The sequence below is a fragment of the Bufo gargarizans genome, chromosome 3 (assembly GCF_014858855.1).
Source record: "Bufo gargarizans isolate SCDJY-AF-19 chromosome 3, ASM1485885v1, whole genome shotgun sequence".
Classification (NCBI taxonomy): domain Eukaryota; kingdom Metazoa; phylum Chordata; class Amphibia; order Anura; family Bufonidae; genus Bufo; species Bufo gargarizans.
In genome coordinates, this window is record NC_058082.1 from 235,565,386 (window position 1) to 235,583,086 (window position 17,701).

At 45.9% G+C, this 17,701-nt stretch overlaps 1 protein-coding gene across 1 annotated transcript in view; it reads right to left on the reverse strand.

The window, feature by feature from the left end:
• FARP1 (FERM, ARH/RhoGEF and pleckstrin domain protein 1) overlaps positions 1–17,701 on the reverse strand; it is a 198,663-nt gene that overhangs the window by 71,031 nt on the left and 109,931 nt on the right. Inside the window, 2 exon segments of the mRNA XM_044284632.1 lie at positions 15,370–15,448; positions 15,839–15,881. Coding sequence (XP_044140567.1) covers positions 15,370–15,448; positions 15,839–15,881 — 122 coding nt within the window.

Consider the following 17,701-nt stretch of genomic DNA (forward strand, 5'->3'; position numbering starts at 1 on the left):
TTTGATTGACAAGGCCAGGCGCCAAGAAGTTTACACTGCCTGGTCCTGTCAGAGTGGAAAGGGTGCGCCAGTTGCAGAGAAAGCAGCCTCTAGGTGTAATGACAACACCCCGTTGCTCCTAGAGGCTCATTTGCATATATTAAAACATATTTTTCTCAGCAATGAAGGCACATATGAACATGGGACCAACATAGATGCCGTCATCAAGTGCACATGCAACATGTCAGCCAGTTTAAGAGGTACAAATCTGCTGACATGTGCCCTTTAAAGCATCATTCACATCTTCACTGGAGGATTTATCATGAGTCTCTGTTGCAGACTCCAATGAAAACAGTGCAGCATTTTGCCCAGTAAATGTCACCACCAGACATCTGAGAAGCTCTGACAGACGTCCTTCAGAACCTCCTCCTTGAGGTTCCTTTTGTTTTGCTTTCATTTTCTCATCTCGTTAGCCTCTCAGCTGTCATGTAGTTGCACTGATTGCATCCCTTTAAATCCCTCCCCATACTGCATCACTTTGCGGTTTATATTACTTCCTGGAGTGTGTGCATGCTGATGCTACTACTGAGTCTTCTACAGATAAGTTTTGTACATTCATTTGTGTTTTCCTATTTGCTGGATCCCAGGTGACCCCGACTCCCTCCGTATCAAGTGTAGGGAGCCGGTGGTCGTGTCCCCTCACTATTATAGGGTGTTCAGGTGTTATACAGTCGAGGTATGAGGATATGCGATCATCTACCATTGGGATTTTCGCATAGGCTGAGCTGTTAGGGAGAGAGCCAGGTCTGTTGCAGGGCTCTCCCTTTTGTTCCTTAGTTTTGGATCCAGTCAGTCGAATCTTCATTTTGTGTCTTCTAGTTTTCTGTACACCTTCCGTGACCGTAAAATGCCAGGCTCAAGGAGTGAACTCCTTTCTATTAAATTGTGAGGCGCTGTTCAGTCCTGTCATGCGATGGACCAGTGGGTCTGCTACTTTATTTGGAAATGTTAAGTACAGATGTAGACGAGCGCTTACTGTAACAAATAAGGCTACTTTCACACTCTCGTTTGGTGCGGATCAGTCATGGATCTGCACAAACGGATCCGTTCAGATAATACAACAGTCTGCATCCGTTCAGAATGGATTCGTTTGCATCATCTTTAAACATAGCCAAAACTGATCTGTCTTGAACACCATTGAAAGCCAATAGGGGAACGGATCAGTTTTCTATTGTGCCAGATTGTGTCAGTGAAAACGGATCCGTCCCCATCGACTTACATTGTGTGTCAGGACGGATCCGTTTGGCTCAGTTTCGTCAGACGGACACCAAAAGGCTGTCCACCTTCAAAGCGGAATGGAGGCAGAACGGAGCCAAACTGATGCATTCTGAGTGGATCCTTTTCCATTTAGAATGCATTAGGGCAAAACTGATCAGTTTTGGACCGCTTATGAGAGCCCTGAACGGATCTCACAAACTGAAAGCCAAAAGTGGCCTTAGTCAGATTAAGCAACACAATTATATCAGCAGTAATATGCAGATGCTTACAAAAACAGCTGCTCCCTTACATCAAATGCTCCTATATTTTCTTCATACAGGCTGGAGAGGTCCCTCTCATGTGGCCTTTCCCTGACAGACTGATACAGACACTGTTTTAAGGAAAGGGTTGCCTGATATAAGAGAAAGGGGTATCCCCATTTTATAACCAGAAACAGTGTCAATCATGTTCATAGGCTTACTGAGATGGCAGCTGATGCCCAGTGACTGGCACCAAACACGTTCAAAACAGGTGCTTGTTCTGTAAAAGAAATTCCCCTTTAACTAGAGAACGTTTAACTGTAATCAAGCTAGTGATGCACCAAGTCACTGAAGATCTTCAGCATCACTCAAGATATGCAAACGGTTTAATGAAATTAATTTATTATATGAATAAAATGGTGATGCCACCGACTCTTCGTGCAGGTATTGGTGAGCTTTATGAAAATTCACTCCATGGAAATCAGTCACCTCCAAAATTGGTTTTAAAGTAAACATACAGGTCATGCCTTGAAATATAAGTAAAAACTTTCTTGTGAAAATCCAGTCTTCTAATCCTGTAAAATGAATCAAACAAACTAGAGAAGGAGGAGCTGGCTGAGCAATTGTGCACCAAATGGAGCAGCCCTGCCCACAGTGCACCTAAAAGCTTATTGGCTTATAAAGAAAATTTCTCGGGATTAACGGAATGGATGTTCACAAGAAAGATACGTTTATGTATCGGGTCACCTGTTTGTATGCTTACTTAAAAATAGATTTTTGGATGGAGGAGTCCCTCTATTGTAATTTCCTTTCGCCCTGGGTTTTCCAGGAGTACAATATGGACCATCTATCATCAGGAAAGGTCATCAATATCAGCTTGGTGGGGATCAGATTCCCAAAACCCCCATTGACCAGCTGTTTAAAAGGGCCACATCACTCAGGTGAGCGCTGTGGCCTTCTCTGAGCATACCAAGCACAGCGCCATACATTGTAGAGTGGCTGTGCTTGGTATTGCAGCCAAAGCCTTTTCACTAAGATGAAACTAAGGGCTCTTTCACACTTGCGTATTTCTTTTCCGGCATAGAGTTCCGTCGTCGGGGCTCTATGCCGGTAAAATCCTGATCAGGATTATCCCAATGCATTCTGAATGGAGAGAAATCCGTTCAGGATGCATCAGGATGTCTTCAGTTCAGGACCGGAATGTTTTTTGGCCGGAGAAAATACCGCAGCATGCTGCACTTTTTGCTGTGGGCAAAAATCGTGAACACTTGCCGCAAGGCCGGATCCGGAATTAATGCCCATTGAAAGGCTAAACGTCGTTTCGGCGCATTACCGGATCCGACGTTTAGCTTTTTCTGAATGGTTACCATGGCTGCCAGGATGCTAAAGTCCTGTCTGCCATGGTAAAGTGTAGTGGGGAGCAGCACACCCACCGTCCGAGCGGACCCCTGGGCGCCCCAGAGCGATCCCAGGGCGCCCCATGCGCATGGACCACGCGATCCATGCGCATGGGGCGCCCCCCCAACACCACCCCGGAGCGCCCCGGGAGCCGCACGGGCGGCAAGCACACTGCTCCCCCGCTCCCTACCACTACCATGGCAACCAGGACTTTAATAGCGTCCTGGCTGCCAAAGTAACACTGAACGCATTTTGAAGACGGATCAGTCTTCAAATGCTTTCAGTTCACTTGCGGTGTTACGGATCCGGCGGGCACCTCCGGCAACGGAAGTGCACGCCGGATCCCAACAACGCAAGTGTGAAAGAGGCCTAAGCTGCACATAGGCCATGCGACCATTGAGCGCCATGTCACTAGCCTACGAAGAGAATGTGGTGCACAATGGAGTCTTGCAGCCTCTTTTACCATCTGAGCAGGGGGTTTGACCCCCGACTGATCTGATATTGACGACATATCCTAAGGAGAGGTTATCAATATTTTACTCCCAGAAAACCACTTTAATGTCCAGTGTTTAGGTGCTAACTAGGCTTTCTGCTGACTACAGTTGTCAGTAACATCCGCATGTAGTTTGTATGTTCTCCACGTGTTTGGGTGGGTTTCATCCGGGTACTCCAGTTTCCTCCCATACCCCAAAGACATACTAATAGGGGAACTTGGATTGCAAGCTACACTTGTGACAGCGAGTGATAAGGCCTGAAGAATAAGGTGGTCCTATATAAGGATATGCAATAGCCCATTTCAGTCCCCCCTTCTCTAACGTTCCTTTACTCATGCTTATCTCTAACTTTCTAGGTTAGTCAAATGGCATCCCCTCTTTACTCCCCATGATACATTGCCTGTATTATTTTTAACTTTTTTTGACCTATCCTCTTTTTAGGTCTGGAGGCCGCATTGTCACTTTTTTTTTTAAAGGAGTTGCAAAAAATCATGATCGTTGCTCGTTTGCATCGGCTTATTATACAGGTCGATGCAAAGTCATTTCTCTCTCTTTCAGGTTCTATTCATTATCACAGCATATCGCTGATTACACAGGGAGATGTGATGCTGATAATCATGCGTTTAATTCTGATGAAAGATGCAAATCAGCCGACAAACGAATGATTGCTCGTTTAGTGGCTGATCAGCAGTATGATTACACAAGCCAGTTATCAGGAATGAGTGTTCCTATGAACACTTGTTTCTGAAAACTGGCCCAAAAATTGTGCATTGTAATAAGGGATTAAGTGGTGACACTTTCTTCCACCTCACCTCCTATTTATAACTGAGCACTTTCCTTTACAGCAGCGTATGGCGCTCATGATTATTTCCACCTCCTGTCCCCCTGTTATAGGCTATATCTGTGTGACTGATGCCCTGCAATATTTAGTAAGCACTTTCCCTAACTAGTGGTAGAGGGCCCCCGTTCTCAAGATTAGTGGGGGTGGAGGACCAACACCGAACTAGTAGTAACAACTATTGAACTAACTTGAATAAACTGGAATAACCCATTAACGGTCACTTTTTAGTGATTTAGTACACGTTGTGATTTCCTCTGTTACTTTGTTATACTTGTATAATGAACAAATCAATAATAAATCAACAAATACATAAAGTTTAAGGACTCTGAACACGTCCTCCAGGTAAAGGAGCTCATTGCAATGATTAAATCATCCTAGGGTCAGTTCATATTGAGCTTTTTGGCACTGATTTTGGAGTATTTCTGCCCCCCAAACAGCCACCCACTCATTTCAATTGTAAGCAAAAAACTTTCTGCACATTTTTTGTGCAGATCCGTGCCAGAAACCTCAAGCTAAAAATGCAACTTTGAAGTGAACACTGGTTAAAAAAAGACACGTAAAAAAAAAAAAAAAAAAAAAAAAAAAAAAAAAGTATAAAAAGTGCATCAAAACACCTGTGTGGATTCTGCACATTTTCAAAAGCCATCATATGAACATCCCCTTAAAGAATAACTTTTCATGCCACTGTTTAGGAAGAACGTCATGTTAATAAATAGGCAGTCCTGACATTTTCCCTCAGTGATATAAACCCAAGGCCGCATTACTTCAGCAGCACAGGGTCAGTGAATGTGATCCAGGTAAACCCAACACAGACGGACATACGACTTTACAAACTTTTATCTTTTGCATATCCAGGCTTAATGTCGGGCTTTGTTTTAATACATCTCACACATCATGATGAAACATTTGAAAACAATTAAAAGGAATAATGACCTCCTTTAACCCCTTAAGGACACAGCCTTTTTACACCTTAGGACCAGGCCATTTTTTGCAAATCTGACCAGTGTCACTTTAAGTGCTGATAACTTTAAAACGCTTTGACTTATCCAGGCCGTTCTGAGATTGTTTTTTCGTCACATATTGTACTTCATGACACTGGTGAAATGAAGTCAAAAAAATATTTTTTTTTGCACCAAAAAATACCTAATTTAACAAATTTTTGGAAAAATTAGCAAATTTCAAAGTTTCAGTTTCTCTACTTCTGTAATACATAGTAATACCCCCAAAAATTGTGATGACTTTACATTCCCCATATGTCTACTTTATGTTTGAATTGTTTTGGGAATGATATTTTATTTTTTGGGGATGTTATAAGGCTTAGAAGTTTAGAAGCAAATCTTGAAATTTTTCAGCAATTTACAAAAACGACATTTTTAGTGACCAGTTCAGGTCTGAAGTCACTTTGCGAGGCTTACATAATAGAAACCACCCAAAAATGACCCCATCTAAGAAACTACACCCCTCAAGGTATTCAAAACTGATTTTACATACGTTGTTAACCCTTTAGGTGTTGCACAAGAGTTATTGGCAAATGGGGATGAAATTTGAGAATTTCTTTTTTTTGTCAAATTTTTTATTTTAACCCATTTTTTCCACTAACAAAGCAAGGGTTAACAGCCAAACAAGACTGTATCTTTATTACCCTGACTCTGCCGTTTACAGAAACACCCAATATGTGGCCGTAAACTACTGTACGGCCACACAGCGGGGCGTAGAGTGAAAGGTGCGCCGTTTGGTTTTTGGAGGGCTGATTTTTATGGACTGGTTTATTTACACCATGTCCCATTTGAAGCCCCCTGATGCACCCCTAGAGTAGAAACTCCCTAAAAGTGACCACATCTAAGAAACTACACCCCTCAAGGTATTCAAAACTGGTTTTACATAAGTCGTTAACCCTTTAGGTGTTGCACAAGAGTTATTGGCAAATGGGGATGAAATTTGAAAATTTCATTTTTTTGCCTTATTTTCCATTTTAACCCATGTTTTCCACTAACAAAGCAAGGGTTAACAGCCAAACAAGACTATCTTTATTACCCTGACTCTGCCGTTTACAGAAATACCCAATATGTGGCCGTACACTACTGTACGGCCACACAGCGGGGCATAGAGTGAAAGGTGTGCCGTTTGGTTTTTGGAGGGCTGATTTTTATGGACCGGTTTATTTACACCGTGTCCTGTTTCAACCCCCCTGATGCACCCCTGGAGTCGAAACTCCCTAAAAGTGACCCCATTTTGGAAACTACGGGATAAGGTGGCATTTTTGGGGGGAGTATTTTTAGGGTAAATATAATTTTTGGTTGCTCTATATTACATTTTTGTGAGGCAAGGTTACCAAAAATTGAAATTCTGATATTTCATCTCCATTTGCCATTAACTGTTGAGGAACACCTAAAGGGTTAATAAAGTTTGTATAATCATTTTTGAATACCTTGAGGGGTGTAGTTTCTTAGATGGGGTCAATTTTAGGGAGTTTTTACTCTAGGGGGGCATCAGGGGGGCTTCAAAAGGGATATGGTGTCAATAAAAAAGGCCATCAAAATCGGCCTTCCAGAAACCATGTCGGTCCTTTCCTTTTGCAGCCTCCCTTTTACGGATACAGCAGTTTACGACCACAAATGTGGCGTTTCTGTAAACTGCAGTATCAGGGTAATAAATTTTAACTTTTGTTTGGTTGTTAACCCTTGTTTTGTTACCGGAAAAAACGGACTGAAATGGAAAAGTGCCAAAAATAGCGGTTTTGGCACAGTTTTTTTTTTTTTTTTTTTAACCGTGTTAATCTGGGTAGTTAGGTCATGGGATATTGTTATAGAGGAGATTCTTACGGACGCGGCAATATCTAATAAGTCTACTTTTTTTTTACAATTATTTAGGTTTTTGACTATATTATCTTTTTTGATACAACATTTTTTTTTGGGTATCTCTAAAGTCTAAGTGTCATTTTTTTTATTTTCTTTTAGCCAATTATCTTATGTGGGGGCTCATTTTTTGCGGGATGAGCGGACGGTTTTATTGGCACTATTTTGGGGGCTATATGACTTTTTGATCGCTTGCTATTAAACTTTTTGTTATGTAAGGTGACAATAAAAATATTTTTTTGCACCTATTTTTTTTTTTTTTACTGTGTTAATCTGGGGGGTTGGGTCATGGGGTATTTTTATAGAGGAGATTCTTACGGACGTGGCGATACCTAATAAGTCAACTTTTTTTTTACAATTATTTAGGTTTTAGACTATATTATCCTTTTTGATACCGTAAAAAAATTTTTGTATCTCTAAAGTCTAAGAGTCATTTTCTATTTTTTTTTTTATCTGATTATCTTATGTGGGGGCTCATTTTTTGCGGGATGAGATGACGGTTTTATTGGCACTAATTTGGGGGCTATATGACTTTTTGATCGCTTGCTATTAAACTTTTTATTATGTAAGGTGACAAAAAAAAACTTTTTTTGCACCTTTTTTTTTTTTTCTGGACCGTGTTAATCTGGGGGGTTAGGTCATGGGGCATTTTTATAGAGGAGATTATTACCGACGCGGCAATACCTATGTCTACTTTTAATAAATTATTTTAGTTTTTTTGGGTGTCTCAAGTCTGAGAACCATTTTTTTTTATCCGATGTCAGTGCTAAATTGGGATATAAATTTAGTACTCCATGGAAGTGTGATACTCCCTGAAGCAACCGTCAATGCAGAGGCCCGGATGATCGGGGCATGTGTCGCACTGAGTAGTCGTGTCCTTCCGTATCCCCCTCCTGCGACACACTCTGCACTTTTTTTGGGTTCGTCCCTTCTTTCCAGTATGGGGGACCACACCTGGAAAGTGTTGGCCAGGGACGATCCGGGCGCCTACAGTTCCCGAGGTACTCCGGCCTGCTCTTTCCCGGTCCGAAAAGATCAGGGCCTTGAGGACTGCCTCATAGAACTGGAGGAATGTCCCTGTGCTGCCAGCGCTTTGGGATAGTACAAAAGAGTTGTACATGGCAACCTGTACCAAGTAGACCGCAACTTTTTTGTACCATGCCTGGGTTTTGCGCATGGCGTTATATGGCTTGAGGACTTGATCCGAGAGATCAACTCCTCCCATATACCGATTGTAGGCGACGATACAATCGGGCTTGAGGACCGTTGCCGCGGTACCTCGCACAGGGACAGGGGTGATGCCGTTACCATGAATTGTGGACAGCATAAGGACATCCCTCTTGTCCTTATACCTGACCAGCAACAGGTTTCCAGTGGTAAGGGCACGGGTCTCACCCCTGGGGATAGGTACCTGGAGGGGGTGGGCAGGGAGGCCGCGTTGATTTTTCCGCACGGTCCCACAAGCGGACGTGGATCTGGCGGCAAGGGACTGGAACAAGGGGATACTGGTATAAAAGTTATCCACGTACAAGTGGTAACCCTTATCCAGCAGTGGGTGCATAAGGTCCCACACAAGTTTCCCGGTAACACCCAGAGTGGGGGGACATTCTGGGGGTTGAATCCGGGAATCTCGCCCCTCGTATACACGAAATTTGTAAGTGTACCCTGAGGTACTCTCACAAATTTTGTATAGCTTCACGCCATACCTCGCCCGCTTGGAAGGCACATACTGGCGGAAAATGAGTCTCCCCTTGAACGCAATGAGAGACTCATCAACCACGACCTCCCTTCCAGGTACATAGGCCTCCATGAATTTGGCCCCAAAGTGATCGATGACCGGCCGTATCTTGTACAGACGGTCATGGGCAGGATCACCTCGGGGTGGACATGCTGCATTATCGGAATAAAGCAGACATTTCAGGATGGCCTCAAACCGGGAGCGTGTCATAACCGTACTGTAAAGTGGGGTCTGATATAGGACGTCCCCACTCCAGTACAGCCTGGCACTGGGTTTCTTGACCAGGCCCATATGCAGCACGAGGCCCCAAAATGTCCTCATTTCGGCTGCACTGACCGGCGTCCAGCCACCGGGCCTGGCCAAAAAGGAGCCCGGGTGTTGAGCGACGAACTGTTGGGCGTACAGATTCGTCTGCTCCACCATCAGATTTACCAGTGGGTCACTGAAAAAATGACAAAAAAAGTCATATTCAGTGTAGCCCACTGTGGAAATCTGGATTCCTGATTGGCCTACGAAATCAGGAATCACGGGCTCGTATCGCTCTGGGCTACACCAGACAAGTTCACCGGCAGGGTGCTCCGGTGGATTTAACTGGTGGGCCGGGAAACCAGTACGAGCCCCAGAGCTGCTCGTACTAGTGTGGGCCACAGGGTCCCTAACATGGCGGTCCCCTTGCTCCGCCTGGCGGCGTCTCCGCCGCCTTGGGGGCTCATCATCATCGCTAGATGATGAGGAGGATGCGGATGACAACAGGAATGTGGGGTCATCCTCATCCTCACTGGGACTCTCGGACTCGGAGGCAAGCTGGGCGTATGCCTCCTCGGCCGAGAACGTCCGGCGGGCCATAGGGGAGTGTGTGTCTGCGTGTATATGTGCGTGTGTGTAACTCTTTATTTGGTGTGCGTGTGTGAGGGGGCACGGGTGTTCACGAACTCACCCTAAAACTAACAGAAAAAATAAATAAACTAACTAAAAAAAGGGCAAAAAAGTGAGGAAAAAAAATTCAAAACTGCTGATCAACCGTCCGAAGTTGATCAGCGGTGGGGTGTGCGATGCGCTAACAGTGGCCGGACGCTAAGTGCCGGTCACAGTCAGCGAACTCAGAAAAAAAAAAAAAGCACCCCAAAAAAGGTGGGGGGGGGGGCAAGTGGCAGGGGGAGGGGGGCAAGTGGCAGCACCCCTGGGGGGTCTAGGGTCACACAGCTGTGCTGTGGACCCCAGACACCCTAACTGGGGTGATGCAATAAAAGTTCAAAAAAACTACCTTTCCCTTTTTTTTCCCTGCCTATCCCAAACTTTCCCTAGCTGTCCCTATGTACCTGATGGGGTGCTGGGGGCAGAGATCGGGTCCTGGGGGGCACAGATCGGGGTGCAGGCAGCGGTGGCAGACACGTGCAGGCAGCTCCTCTCTCCTCCGGCGCCGGAACACAAAAGGAGGAGGAGAGGGGCGCCTGCCTCTTTTGAATCTGCCGCCGGACCGCCCACAGACCAATCAGAAAGCGATCCTGAGTGGTGATGTCACCATCACCACTCAGGATCGCTGGATGGTGATTGGTGGAGTGAAATCACACCACCATCACCATCCTGTTCCGGGTTATCGGGTCTTCAGAGACCCGAATAACCCGGAAACGCAGAAAACCGCAGGTCTGAATTGACCTGCGGTTTTCTGCGATCGCATACATGGGGGGGTCACCGGACCCCCCGACGCATTTGCCCCAAGTGCCTGCTCAATGATTTGAGCAGGCACGGGGTTCCGATCGCCGCCGGCCGCGCGGCGGTGATTGAAAATGCACAGGGCGTACATGTACGCCCTGTGTCCTTAAGTACCAGGGCACAAGGGCGTACCTGTACGCCCTGTGTCCTTAAGGGGTTAAGTGGGCGGATCTGTGCTGCGTAGTACACATTGCCAAAAAAACAAACAAAAAAAAACGTTTCTCAGAGCAATGAAAAAAAGCTGCCAGCTGGCCATGTTCTCACAATTCACAACCCGCCAATCCAACATTCTTGTACACCAGGCAGTGGTGCTTAAAAAATCGTCAATTTCTGAAGTCGGCTCACTCTGTTGAGGCTTTTACTTGGCAAGACTATAATTCTTGCAACTTTTAGAAAGTTTAAACAAGGTGGATAATCTGTTTTGAAAGCCATATGTATACAAGGCCGTAATAATAAAATAAAAATAAAAAAAGGCAGCTCTAGATATTCATTATTGCAGCTTTGTTGCACTGGTCACTTAAAAGGGTTGGCTACTAACTGGATACTGTTAATCAATGTGTTTGTAAAATGACAATATAACACTAATATTGCCTTTCTGCACTATTCTCTATATTTCATGTGATATGCCCCCTGTGCCCATGACGTCCTGTCCATAAAATGGCTGCTGATGGAGGGTCATGTGATCAGGCGAGTCTCTTCCATTCAAATACACTGCACCTGTCATCAGTACTTGCACTGCTGGGAGTTTAGTGCAAGTGCATGTGAATACATGTGCTATGTGAAGAGCACAAAAGATCCGCCCAACAAGGTGACACGGCTTATGAAATATAGTTTTATAGAACAAAATTCAGTATAAGGGCTCATGCCGTCCGTGCCATGCATTGCGGTAATGCTGATTGCAGGCATTTAAACCCTCAGATGCCACAGTCAAATGTGACCATGGCATCGAAGGTTGCAAATCCAAGAAGCGCTCCGCTTATTTTATGCACATATTCTGCAGGGATTTACATACATTAGCATCAAGCTGTCCCCCCCAATGGGGCTCAAAATCTAAGTTCCCTATCAGTAAGTCTTTGGGGTGTTTGGGGAAACCAGAATACCTGGAGGAAACCCACGCGAACACGGGTAGAACATACAAATTCCTTGCAGATGTTGTGCTTGATTGGATTCGAACCTAGGACCTGCAGGGCTGCAAAACACCAGTTATAATCAATGAGAACCCATGCTGCTCATGTGAATGGGGGGGGGAAAAAAAAAAAAAAAAAAGTTATGGCTCTGGGAAGGCAGGGAGTACAAAATACAAAACCGAAAAAAAACTGCCAGGAGTAGAAGGGGTTAAAGTAAATCTGTCAGCAGTTTTGACCATGCAAAACTGTTGACAGCACTAGTTAGCAGATGGGGAGAGGAGGAAAAACTAATGTTTGTGGAGTTTTTATCATCAGTAGTGTAAATAACTTTTTGGGTTTTCTTTAAAGGGGTTGTCCAGGTTCAGAGCTGAACCTGGACATCCCTCCATTTTCACCCCGGCAGCCCCCCTGACATGAGCATCGGAGCAGTTCATGCTCCGATGCTCTCCTTTGCCCTGCGCTAAATCGCGCAGGGCAAAGGCATTTTTCTGAGTTCCGGTGACGTACCGGGGCTCTCTCTGGGGCTGACAGGAACCCCGGTGACGTCACCGGCACTGATGGGCGGGATTTGGCTCTGCCCTAGCCAGTAAAACGGCTAGGGCAGAGCTAAAGCCCGCCCCTCAGAGCCGGTGACGTCACCGAACACACTGCTGGGCGGAAGTTACCGCCCGGCAGTGTGTTATTGTAAACACAAGAGCCTGTGCCCTGCGCGATCTAGCGCAGGGCACGGGAGCGCATCGGAGCATGAGATGCTCCGATGCCAGGCTCAGGAGGGCTGCCGGGGTGAAAATAAGGGTATGTCCGGGTTCAGCTCTGAACCCGGACAACCCCTTTAACTGAATGTTTAAGTATTCATTACCTGGAGACACAAAAATCTGACCGGCTCCTGAAGTCTACAATAATTTTTTTTAAAGGAATCTGTCCGCAGTTTTGACCATGCTAAAGTGCTGACAAAGAACTAGGTACGGTCTGGGCAGAGCCGTACCGACATACCTTTTGTGGAGTTTTTATCATCAGGGGATATGTGAATATGAAGTTTCATTCTGCCAAATTCTGCTCCTTAGGCCTCCTGCACACGAACGTTGTGTGCATCCGTGGCCGTTGTGCCGTTTTCCGTTTTTTTTCACGGACCCATTGACTTTCAATGGGTCCGTGGAAAAATCGGAAAATGCACCGTTTGGCAGCCGCATCCGTGAGCCGTGTTTCCTGGCCGTGAAAAAAATATGACCTGTCCTATTTTTTTCACGGCCAACGGTTCACGGGCCCATTCAAGTCAATGGGTCCGTGAAAGAACACGGATGCACACAAGATTGGCATCCGTGTCCGTGATCCGTGGCCGTAGGTTAGTTTCATACAGACGGATCCGAAGATCCGTCTGCATAAAAGCTTTTTCAGAGCTGAGTTTTCACTTCGTGAAAACTCAGATCCGACAGTATATTCTAACACAGAAGCGTTCCCATGGTGATGGGACGCTTCTAGTTAGAATACACTACAAACTGTGTACAAGACTGCCCCCTGCTGCCTGGCAGCACCCGATCTCTTACAGGGGGATATGATAGTGCGGCACCTGAAGGGGTTAATTGTACTATCATATCCCCCTGTAAGAGATCAGGGCTGCCAGGCAGCAGGGGGCAGACCCCCCCCCCTCCCCAGTTTGAATATCATTGTGCGGCCCCCCCCTCCCCTGTTGTTAACTCGTTGGTGGCCAGTGTGCGCACCCCCCTCCCTCCCTCCCTCTATTGTTTTAATACATTGGGGCCAGTGTGCGCGCGCCCCCAACCCCCCCCCCCTCCCTCCCTCTATTGTTTTAATACATTGGGGCCAGTGTGCGCACCCCCCAACCCCCCCCCCTCCCTCCCTCTATTGTAATAATAGCATTGGGGCCAGTGTGTGCGCACCCCCCCCCTCCCCCTCCCCCCCCCCCCATCATCGGTGGCAGCGGAGTAGAAGATTTTCATACTTACCTGGCTGCTGGCTGCTGCGATGTCTGCGTCCGGCCGGGAGCTCCTCCTACTGGTAAGTGACAGCAATGCGCCGCACAGACCTGTCACTTACCAGTAGGAGGAGCTCCCGGCCGGACACAGAGATCGCAGCAGCCAGCAGCCAGGTAAGTATGAATCTTCTACTCCGCTGCCACCGATGATGGGGGGGGGGGGGGGGGGGGGGTGCGCACACTGGCCCCAATGCTATTATTACAATAGAGGGAGGGAGGGGGGGGGGGGGTTGGGGGGTGCGCACACTGGCCCCAATGTATTAAAACAATAGAGGGAGGGAGGGGGGGGGTTGGGGGCGCGCGCACACTGGCCCCAATGTATTAAAACAATAGAGGGAGGGAGGGGGGGGGGGGTTGGGGGGGGCGCGCACACTGGCCCCAATGCTATTATTACAATAGAGGGAGGGAGGGGGGTGCGCACACTGGCCACCAACGAGTTAATAATAGGGGAGGGGGGGCCCACTGGCCACCAATGAGTTAAAAACAGGGGGGGGGGGGTCTGCCCCCTGCTGCCTGGCAGCACCTGCCAGGCAGCAGGGGACAGTCATGTACACAGTTTTTTTGTATATTCTAACCTGAAGCGTCTCCATCACCATGGGAACGCCTCTGTGTTAGAATATACTGTCGGAAATGAGTTTCACGATGTAGCTCATATCCGACAGTATATTCTAACATAGAGGCGTTCCCATGGTGATGGGGACGCTACAAGTTAAAATATACCATCGGATTGGAGAAAACTCCAATCCGATGGTATAACAGAACTCCAGACTTTACATTGAAAGTCAATGGGGACGGATCCGTTTGAAATGGCACCATATTGTGTCAACATCAAACGGATCCGTCCCCATTGACTTGCATTGTAATTCAGGACGGATCCGTTTGGCTCCGCACGGCCAGGCGGACACCAAAATGACTTTTTTTTCATGTCCGTGGATCCTCCAAAAATCAAGGAAGACCCACGGACGGAAAAACGGTCACGGATCACGGACCTACGGACCCCGTTTTTGCGGACCGTGTAAAAAAACGTTCGTGTGCAGGAGGCCTTAAGTGCATTGAAGGCAGTGTTTTACAGTGAAGTGCTCTCCAATCTCTGCACTAAGCTGCTACACAGCCCCTATGTATATTAGCTTTCTAAGCTCATCTCAATGTGGTATTGCTACAGTACATAATGTATATGATACTTACATGCTAGGACATGACTATAGGATACAGCTCTGCCCTCAACATGCTTATATCAAGCTCTGTCAATGAAGGGGAGGGGGAGTGTGTTAAGCACAGGGGGTGTTACAAAACAGTGCTCAAAGGATTCAGCTCTGCCCCCTGGTGCTGAAACCTGCTCATTTGCATATAAATAAAAAGGTATTGTTTTAATCTTTTAATCAGCCCTATCAGGCAGTATGTCTGGTTTCATAGGGTTGATCATGTGGACAGAGCCTCTATGGTGGCACTTCAGGAGCCAGTTTGATGTTTGAGCAACTATGAAATGAAACCAGCAGGAAAAAAAAGAACTCTCAACTACTATTAGTGGGGGTAGGAGCAATGAAAGGCTCTATTACTTTGTAGCCGTAGCCGCTCACAGATACCATTAGCTGTCAGAATGTCCAAAATGTTAAAAAAAACTTTCATTCAGGTATTGCATTGTTATACAGGATAAGGTACAGTGATCGCACAATGGTGGTCTGAGTAAGTAGAAGATGCCACAGATGACACAAACCTTGTCAATTCTTCTTGAAGTTGAGTGTGATCAGGTGGGAAAAATTTTACGACAAACTTCAAAACCGTAGTTTTAGGTCCTATAATTTAAAAACAACTGAAATTAATAACTTTTTAATTAACCCCTACAAAGTAGAATGCAGATTATACATATCAGGCTCTGTTCACACCTATGCAGGACCTCTGTTTATATGATGTCAAGTACCTTTGTACAAACAGAGTTTCTGCTGCCACCTAATGAGCCCAATGCCAGCGAAAAGCTGCCGCTTCCAGTGTGCCAACTGTAACTAGCAGGAATCACTTCACTACCCTTATATAAGAAGATCCGGGCAGTCTGACTCCGCTACGGAGCATGTGTGACCACATACACAGGACACATTAGGTCAACATTCTCAGAGGTCTATTAAATGAGAAGGATCCTTTACATAAAATAAATATAACATTTAAAAATAAAAAGGACAATTACTTACTTCTAACTTGCTTAATAATCGGTTTCAGCAGGTCCAACCATACCTGAAAAGACAGCACTGATTTTACTACATTCTATTACAGATCAAATTCAGAAATACCTGAAAAATGTAAGAAAAGCCCTTTACTAGATATATTTTGAATTAAAAGGCTGTATAACAATATAACAGCCCCCCCTGCAGTCTAGTCTTTTTTTAATTTTTATTTCCTGTGCATGTGCCTAGGTTAACTGTAGGGCGCACAGAATAATATAATTGAACCCTTTACAGAGGTAGACTCAGCAGGCAATTATTGGGAAGAAACCAGTCCTTCCTGAGAATTGCCTGATCGTTAGAGGAGGTGAGCGTTGCATGCAGCATCATCTGCTCTGCATAGGGACCAGGGATCATTGCTGAAATCGCTCGTCCTCCGAGAATGATTGATTTTAGGCAGCCAATGCACGTTTATACAGGCTGCCCTAAAACAATGATTTTGGTGTCCGCAGCAGTGATGCTACAATTTATGAGCAAAGGGCAGCATCTTTACACAGGGCAAATACTGGGACCAACCACTGATGGGAATGCTCCATCGCATTGACTGCACTGATTATCAGCCAGTGTAAAGGGGCCTTAGACTGAAGGTCTAGTACTTTAAGGGCTCTTTCACACCTGCGTTCTTTTCTTCCGGCATAGCGTTCCGTCGTCGGGGCTCTATGCCGGAAGAATCCTGATCAGTTTTATCCTAATGCATTCTGAATGGAGTGAAATCCATTCAGGATGCATCAGGATGTCTTCAGTTCCGGAACGGAAAGTTTTTTGGCCGGAGAAAATACCGCAGCATGCTGCGCTTTTTGCTCCGGCCAAAAATCCTGAAGACTTGCCGCAAGGCCGGATCCGGAATTAATGCCCATTGAAAGGCATTGATCCGGATCCAGCCTTAAGCTAAACTTCGTTTTTAGCTTTTTCTGAATGGTTACCATGGCTGCCGGGACGCTAAAGTCCTGGCAGCCATGGTAAAGTGTAGTGGGGAGCGGGGGAGCAGCATACTTACCGTCTGTGCGGCTCCCGGGGCGCTCCAGAGTGACGTCAGGGCGCCCCACGCACATGGATGACGTGATCGCATGGCACGTCATCCATGCGCATGGGGCACTCTGACGTCATTCTGGAGCGCCCCGGGAGCCGCACGGACTGTAAGTATGCTGCTCCCCGCTACTACTATGGCAACCAGGACTTTAATAGCGTCCTGGATGCCATAGTAACACTGAAAGCATTTTGAAGACGGATCGGTCTTCAAATGCTTTCAGTACACTTGCGTTTTCCCGGATCCGGCGTGTAATTCCAGCAAGTGGAGTACACGCCGGATCCGGACAACGCAAGTGTGAAAGAGCACTTATACTGTCATATATCAGTGTACATAGTCCTTTAGAGTAACTAAAAACAGCAAACATCCGAGCCTATTCCAATACTGCATAAAAAAAAACTGTGTCCAAATTAGAGTTGTCACAATAACAACGTTTTTATTTGATACCAAGGAAATGTATTGTGATCTTCGATACCAGACCAAAAAAAATAAAATACCCACACATTAACCTCATGTTTTTTGGCAAAATATCGATTGCTCATTAAGTACATGATGGGGTACTATACTCAAAGTGAGGCACATGAAAGTCTAAATTGATAAAACCATATTTTTTTTTCCGCGTTTGTTCCGTTTCTTTCTTTTGCGGACCGTATGCGGAACCATTCATTTCAAAGGGTCCGCAACCCCCCCCCCCCCCAAAAAAAAACAGAAGTTTCTCAGTGTGCATTCTGTTTCCATATGTCCGTATTTACGTTCCGCAAAAAAATAGAACATGTCCTAAGTCAAGGGACAAGGACCCCGGCAAG